This window comes from Nuphar pumila, chromosome 4 (assembly GCF_984573655.1).
Source record: "Nuphar pumila chromosome 4, dmNupPumi1.hap1.1, whole genome shotgun sequence".
Lineage (NCBI taxonomy): Eukaryota > Viridiplantae > Streptophyta > Magnoliopsida > Nymphaeales > Nymphaeaceae > Nuphar > Nuphar pumila.
In genome coordinates, this window is record NC_143252.1 from 29,349,563 (window position 1) to 29,357,796 (window position 8,234).

General features: G+C 38.8%; 1 protein-coding gene across 1 annotated transcript; it reads right to left on the reverse strand.

Moving 5' to 3' along the window:
• Positions 1-328: 328 nt before the first annotated feature.
• Positions 329-6,078, reverse strand: LOC149839778 (uncharacterized). The gene is made up of 3 exons (XM_090004924.1): positions 5,545-6,078; positions 2,120-2,287; positions 329-2,005 (listed from the first exon to the last, which is right to left on the reverse strand). The coding sequence occupies exons 1-3, from the start codon at positions 6,076-6,078 to the stop codon at positions 329-331; spliced, it is 2,379 nt and encodes a 792-aa protein (XP_089861050.1).
• Between the last annotated feature and the right edge of the window lie 2,156 nt (positions 6,079-8,234).

Genomic DNA, 8,234 nt, shown 5'->3' on the forward strand with positions numbered 1-8,234 from the left:
TTACATTTTGTTCAACACTAAATGGAACAATGCATACCCTTGGTTTTAAGGGTTCATTTGCTCAAGAATAGATATGTGCATTACATACATGACATCCCAGAGGCTTTAAATTTTGTTCAACACTAAATAGAACAATACATACTTTTAGTTTAAAGGTTCATTTGTTCAAGAATTAATATGTGCATTACATACAATCCCAGACATAATCAAGAATTTACAATAGCTCCATCCTTTAGTTGTCATCATCTGGCGTTAATATGATGCAATCAAATCTCTCTCCGCAGAAAACAAAAAGTAAACAAAGGGGTTAAAATGGATCAGCAATTCTTCAAGGTGATCTCTGTTGCATTAACATACGTTGAATCTCCCACAAATTCACATGAGCTAAAGGATTCTCTCTTTGGAGAATTCCTTGAATTCCTTTTTCTATTTCCTTGGTTTCCTTTATAATATTTGCCATACAAAATCCCATAGCACTCAGGCACATAACCATTTGGATCCTCATCTCCTTCATGCCTTCAACATGTGTCACTGCTTCTCCTATATGCCTAAGAAATGAATCAACAATCTTGTCTGACTCCACCCCATCAATATTCTGGGTCCCACCTGACTCAAGGTCACCAATTCCCTCGTTCTTCTTATGGTACTCTTCAGCTAAGCCCTTCAAAGACTTTACTTGAAGGACTTCTTGGAAGCAAACCAAGTATGAACAGATGCAGTCCTTGAAAGCTTCAAGATCTTCACCGATAGGCTTGTACATCTCACTGTGGGACATCACATGAGTGCAAGATACTTGAGGAAGACAGTCAATTGTATCCACTATGAAGTCCAAAAGCTCAATCACAGTGGACAATGAACCCAAAACCTGCCCATAACTGACATGAGGAAATGGGACAAACCAAAAGTCAGGTTCGGATTTTGCTTCTTCAACCAAATTCTTCAGTTCAGTCAAATGGGTCCTCAATCTAGTCCCTATTTCTTTCACCTCTGAAAAACTTAAGCAGGGTTGTTTGGTGCAACTAATGAAAGACAAGCAGTCATTTAGCTCTTCAAGTGTTTCTAGGAGTTTGGCTCTTGCTAGACTTGAAGCCCTCCTAGGACAGAAAACGAGTTCAACAAGGATACAGCAGAGGATTCCAAAAAAAGTCTCTGTGATCCTCTCAATGGCAAATTGAGAAGATGACCCATAGTTTCTTCTGCCTAGAATTATGACTGCTCCAATAAATGCAGTCAAACCTCCCGCATAACCATACATCTCACTCTGTCTTATGAAACTAGTGAAGACCACCCATGGTATCAATGCAATATACCTCAAGTATTCAAGCCTTTGTGTAAGAAAACACCCAAAAATCCCATAAACAGACCCCAAAACTGTGCCTTGTGCCCTCATGCTGGCCATCTTGAAAGTGGGTTCTCTCCTTGCAGCCATAGAGACGGCCACAACTAGTCCCCCCCAATAACCATTGTCCTTAGTAAAGAGAATTCCAAAAAGAACAGAGATGCCTAATGATATTGAGCACTTTACAGCCATTAACAGGCTCTCTGTATCAATTTTTAAAGACCAACCATCTTTATCCTTCTTCATGGATGTCTGACTTTTTGGGTCCTTGGTGGTTTTCTCCTGTTGTTTCTGCGGACATGCTATGTTTTCATAGAGACGTTTCATGCAAAACAGGAAGAAAAAAGGAGGCAAATCTTTATAACACAATGGTTCCACTGCTTCTAGTGCTTCAAAACTTATTTCCAGAGTCTGAGTGTCATTATCACATACTTGACTTGAATCCTTAACTTTTTCTATTGATTCCCCAATTCTCTCTGTCATGACACTTAAAAGATCCATGGGCCCTTTATCACCCATTGATTTGTTTATAGGAAATGAAGGGCAAGAGCTCAATGCAATTTCCATTCCCTTTATGGGTCTCTCAAGTGAGAACATTTTCTCCAGAAGAGCTCTGGAATTGGGTGCCAAGCAACCAAAAAAGGGCTTCTCCCATCCAATATTTGCCTGTCTCCAGTCCAACATTAAATACAAATCAGTCAAATGAGTATTGCTTGGCAAAACATACTCACAATATGTGTGTGTGTGTATGCATGTGTGTTCCATTGCTGGTATCTGTACCTGTATCTGCTTCACAGTGTTGATAAGATGAGTTTTAGCATCTCCCATTGTTCTGACTTGAGAAAGAGAGGCAGTTGCAGAAGAAACATTTTCAGCAGAGTATCCACCCACTAGCAGTTTCAGCATGCTCGAGGAGATTTCTCCTATTAACTGAACCTTTTCCTTAATCTGCATCAGAAAACGTAAAGACAAATTAGACGAGGAATTTTAAGATTGAAGTCACCATGGATTATGGAAAATCAACTTGACTTTTTGTTTATATCTTGCAATGTAACTGAGCCCTTTATATATATATATATATATATATGTGTGTGTGTGTGTGTGTGTGTGCACGCTGCAAACATCTCATTTTTTGCTTGTTTTTCATGAAAGTAACCTTATAGATGCGATCTGTATGTTTTGCTTAGTGGGAATCAGCTCCTGGGTCATCCGATCATGATACATAGAGAAGGTTTTATAAAGCTTGAAAAATCAATTGCTCAATATGTGATATTTACCAGACACCTAAAATCTTGTTTTATGATTGGAAAAAACAGGATCCAAATGCCGATTTCTAGCATTTCAGCCATACTAAATCCATCTATAAGGACCAATTGGATTAACCCATGCCATCATGATGTAGGCATTCGTATCTACACACATTTGCAGCAAATATATAAATTGCATGAGATCTTGTGCACTTACCAATGAGATCCTATCTTAAAGGTATTATACAAAAGAAAGAAGTTATACAAAATAATTCAATTATATCATCCTTTCATAAAGAAAAAAGGAAATTACGAGCTTGTTGGTCATTCTCTCTCTCTCTATAATATGAGAACTAAAAATAAGGGCATTTCCAACACTTTTTGCAAATCCAACTGTGAATGTGCTTAGAATTTGCTAGGAATCAACCATTGGATCATGCATTTTTTATGAAAAATGAAAATTTTGAATGATTGAATATTTATGAAGATTATGAGCCATTGATTTTAAAGCCTTAAAAAATCTCGTTTATGCTTCAAAATCATATGATTCAAGAGTGGGTTCTTATAAAACCAAACATGTTGATCACATACGTACGGTTAGATTCAAGAGAAAAAAACAAAAAAATCATGAAAATCATGGTTCACACATTAGTTCTCGTATTCTAGTGACCCATATATATATATATATATATATATGAGTCACTAGAATATGAGAACTAATGTGTGAAGCATGATTTTCATGGAGTTTTTGTTCTTTTTTCTTGAATCTAACCATACAATTGCGATCTACATGCTTGGTTTTATAAGAACCCACTCTCGAATCATCCTATTTTTTATGCATAAATGAGATTTTTTTAAGGCTTTGAAATCAATGGCTCATAATCTTCATAAATATTCAAGCATTCAAAAATCATATTTTTTCATTGAAAATACTCCATCTAATGGTTGATTCCTAGCAAATCTATCATGCCAAGCACATACACATGGTTGGATTTGCGAAAAAGGTGTTGAAAATACTCATATTTCTAGTATAATGTCATTCTATCTTTATAGAAATCAGGACCCTTCAAATAACTTGGCAAAACTGGCTAAAATTTTAATCGTCATTTTGTAAATGATTTTACCCTTTCGTTTAAACATTAGGCAACAACTTCCTCCTTTCTTTATATTTGCCTAAAAAATGTTTGTCTATGATGCCCTACTTTTACTTGGTGCAGCTTGCACGCTTGCACATCAAAATGAGGGTAGCGAGAACCAAGTTGCTCCTAGCAACTTGGCGTAAGTGGCACGAGCCATGAAGGCGAGCTGACTCATGTGTCAATAACTAAAAAATAATATATCGTTTACTTATCAAGTAAGCTTTTTCTCTTTCTCTAGTAAAGGCCTCAACGTACATCGATCGAGTCAATGCAAAACCCCCACTCAAGCAACTGGACCAGTGACAATCAAATTTAAACACAACTTTACTTTTAGAGAAGCAAGGTGAGCCCCCACACCCATTGGGTACAATCTATAGGGGTGTCAACGTGTCGGTTTTATCCGGACCAAACTCTATAGGGTCCGGGTATGGTGACAAATAAGAAGACCAGATTAAGACCTGGGTCCGGATCCAAAGGTCTGATTACATGGACCCGGGTATAGTTTGTGAAATTTTATACCTGAGCCTGACCCGGGTTCCGATTAAGACCCGCAATTTTTTAATGTAAAAATGATAAAAAAAATATTATTTTACTGGGTTTGGTTCATGTAGTTCTTATCGGGTCCGAGTATGGTTTCTCTTATAGTAGACCCGATTAGACTTGGGTCCGGACCTGATACCATACCTGAAAATCTGGTCCAAGTCTGGTTCTACCTGGGCCCGAACCAAACCTGACCCGTTGGCACCCCTAACAATCCATTTACCAAAAAGGATTGCAGTTACATCCAATGTCACAAAGATACTGATACAACCTGATATGTGACCGAGTTTGACACTTTCAAAAAATTTCTCAAAAATACGATATGATGACAAAGATTTTTTAATGTTTTAATCGATAAATAACTATTTTTTTAATGCTTTAATATATAAGACTACATAAAAAAATATTACATTAATATCCATATGTATCATGTTCGTGTCGTGTCACCAATGATACGCCCCCTGATCAATGGCATGTCATTGTGACATAGGTTACACCGTGGGGCATGCTCATTTGCGTTGGGCTAGTGATGATTTATCACTTATTATGGGCCATCCGCTAGACACATGGATTATAAATTTCAAGTTTTCATGTTCTAGAGTTTGCTTATTCAACATAATATCCATCTTGTTAAAGGTACCTGTGTGGGTATAGGTGCTGATACGGGTACGTAGAGTAAGCCACAAGAATTTCTAAATTATGGGTTTGAGTGTATGACTATATATATATATATATATATATATATATATATATAGAGAGAGAGAGAGAGAGAGAGAGAGAGAGAGAGAGGCATAGGCTACTAATGAAGGTAAGGAACTAATGAAACTTTTTTCTTCAAACATTTCCTATTTTTTGTAGATCAAACGTTAAGGATGTGATCTACATGGTTTGTTTGGTAGGAAACTTGTTTTGAATCATCTGATTACAAGTAATTAGGTTTTCAAAGGGATTCAAAAATCAATGGCCTACAATGTACCAAAATTTCATAACTCAAATGATCACATTTTTACATCAAAAAAGCACCATCCAAGGCTTGATCCTTAGCAAACAAACCATGTTGAACACATTTATGTGTTTAGATTAAGTCAATACAACTTGCACCTATGATTTCTAGCTCATTAGTTCCTTACTTTCATTAGTAGCAAATATTTTCCTTTTTTTGTGTGTATATGCGCGCTTGTGTATGTATCAAATATTATTATAGAAGGATTGACAAAACCAACCTTTTATGCACCTTAAAAATGGAAGCAAAGAAAATTTAAAAGGCTAATATGCACACCTTAAGGCAAGCCATCCTAGGCACAGGCACAAGCAATGCCAGAACTGATGCAGCTGCTCCCACAGCCGTGCTCAATGCAGCATGCAGAGGGTACACACTTGCATCCATGCCCTTCCCCCTCTGCGTATAAGCAGCAACATACACAATAACAATCTGCCCAAGTGCCACCCTCTTAGATACAATATGTGTGGACTTTGGGAGTGAGACCAGGAAGCCACTAACCGTGACCACCAGCATGATGGACCACGGCGAGAGGCTCGACGGTCCCATGAGCCATAGGCTCAACAAGGCTGGGCAGGCTCCTTGCACCGTACCATACAGTGCAAGCGCCAAGCCCTGTACAGCCTCTCCCAGGCAAGCCTCGCCGACGATGAGTGTGGCCGTCAAGTAGGCAAATGGCTGGAAGTCCATCGGCTGGTGAAGCCGCGCGTTGTAAAACTCGATGGCGAATCCTACCATGATGCAAGCCCAGCCGGTCCGGAATGCCGACCCAATCCGCGACTTCCACATGATCCATGCATACCCGTGTGCCATCAAGTCAGGACTTTGGAATTTCTTGATCTTCAAATCTTCTCTCTTTTCTCAGGAGGTAGCAAGGGTGTCTATGATATGCAATGCAGCATATCACCTGCCCGGTTTATATATGCATCGAAGAAGGCAAAAGCAAAGGCAACAACCATACAAGCTTGGCTGACTTTGCCACGTCGGATCATGCATGTGTGGCCCCCAGCCAACGCTCACAGCTCTTGACTCATGGGGTGTTCAATTTTCTTGGCTCTAGAGGTTGGCTAATTAAAGTTGTATTCTTCTGTTATCTGACAATGATATTGGTGAGAATATAACATAACAATTATAGTCGTGTAAGAGAATAACATAACAACTCCAGTAGTGTGTGGTTGTATCAGTAAAGTGCAAAAGAGATGCTTATCCTTCTTTTAGTACTTGATGAAAGGGAAAGGCTCTAGTATAACCAAACATTGATGCAGATCTTGTGGCTTAGCACATGTTGGAAATGGACGGTCCAGATCATAATAGGCGGTCCCATCTGTGCTGGGCCAGACGGCTGGTTTAAGTGGGGACCACCATGAGCATCAGATGTGCAATAATAGAATCAAAACTCTAAATTATGAAGAATAGTTTCCAGTTGAGCATAATGTAAATTCCTTACTTGAAAAACCATCAGTCAATATGTTCAGTTTGCACTTGCATGATCATGCAGCAACACGGCCTAAGACCATACAATTCTAAGAGACGTATTAGCCTACATCTCAGTTAGGGTTGGTAAATGAGTCGAGAGCTAAGCTTGAAGTGTTCGAGCTCGGCTTATTCTTTTGGCAAGCCGAGTGGAATTCATACACATAATGAACCCAAGCTAAATAACGAACCGAGCTTGAGCTAGCTTATTTATTTCATCTCTAAACCGGTTGCTTGCAAACCAAATGCTTCAATCATTTGTTCTGTACTATGTTATATGATGTAAAATATATGTGAGCCGACACATTTCGCTATGTTCGGCTTGTAGAGCCTATTTTATGAGCTCAAACAAGCTGAACACGAGCCAAGCCACATGCAGCTCGGCTTGTTTCTCAGTTGCAAGAAAGTAGAGCAACTCCATGTTGCACACATCAAGGACACACCACTTGGTTGATCTGCTTATTACTAGAAAAATGGTTCTAGAAGAGACCAGCATATGCATGGGATGTATTTCTAGTTCTGGATTCCAAATGTCGATTTCAATTTGACCACAATTGGTTGTATTTTAATAGATTTGAGAACATTTTATAGTTGCCTCTTGAAGTTGGGAATGCTAAATCACATAATATTGTCCACCTCCAAGAAGTTAATTTCAAATTGATAAGTTGCTTTCTGCTCTGGATGCTTTTGATCGTTGGATATTTTTAGGTGTAGGGAGATTTCGACTACCAAGCAGCAAGTTGGCGAGTGAGAATGGAACATGGAGCCTGTTGCAATAAATAATTGCAGCATGAGATAGCATGTTGTTACCTTCTTGGTCCATGAACCATTGGCTTCAACTTTGAGGTTCTAGTGCTCCCTGCAAGTTGGGAAACCAAACGAGGAAGACCACCCCTCCTAAATTTTATGCTCTCTCTCTCTCTCTCTCTCTCTCTCTCTCTCTCTCTCTCTCGTGCAAGTGAAAGATCCCATATGTCGAACAGATATTTCTTGCGCCACTTTGTAAAAGCTAAGAGCTAGCTTGATGTCCTACTGTAATGCATTAACATAGATGTGACGCGATAGTGAAAATTTGTACAAAAGATTGATGATTTTCTTCATTTTTTTGTCGAATACAAATGCTTAATGTCAATTATGTTGTGTCATACATAGTTAATACCTTTCTCTGCCTTTTGGCTAAGATCAGGTGTCATACATGGTTATTCATATCTCTCTCTCTCTCTCTCTTTAAATTAGACTTTCATAAAGCTTTTGAATATGTGCATTGCCCATTCTTATTTCAAATGTTAGCAAATTTCGGTATTGGTTGTCATTTTTTTGGTTGGGTACGGGAGCTGGTCTTAAATGCTCAGGCTATGTTAAATATCAATGGTGTTAGAGGAGACCGGTTCAAGCTGGGGCGAGGTTTGCAACAAGGGTGCCCTCTCTCGCCTTTGTTATTCAATGTTGTTGTTGAGGGTCTTGTGGACTTTCTTAAGCGGGTTGCGGTATCGTGT

Bases quoted from the DNA above. Each gene is read 5' to 3' on its own strand.
- LOC149839778 (XM_090004924.1), bottom strand. From the start codon at position 6,078: ATGGCACACGGGTATGCATGGATCATGTGGAAGTCGCGGATTGGGTCG. The intron at 2,288-5,544 runs GTGTGCATATTA...TTTCTGATGCAG, and splicing joins CTAGGATGGCTTGCCTTAAG to ATTAAGGAAAAGGTTCAGTT. The intron at 2,006-2,119 runs GTACAGATACCA...GACTGGAGACAG, and splicing joins ACACTGTGAAGCAGATACAG to GCAAATATTGGATGGGAGAA.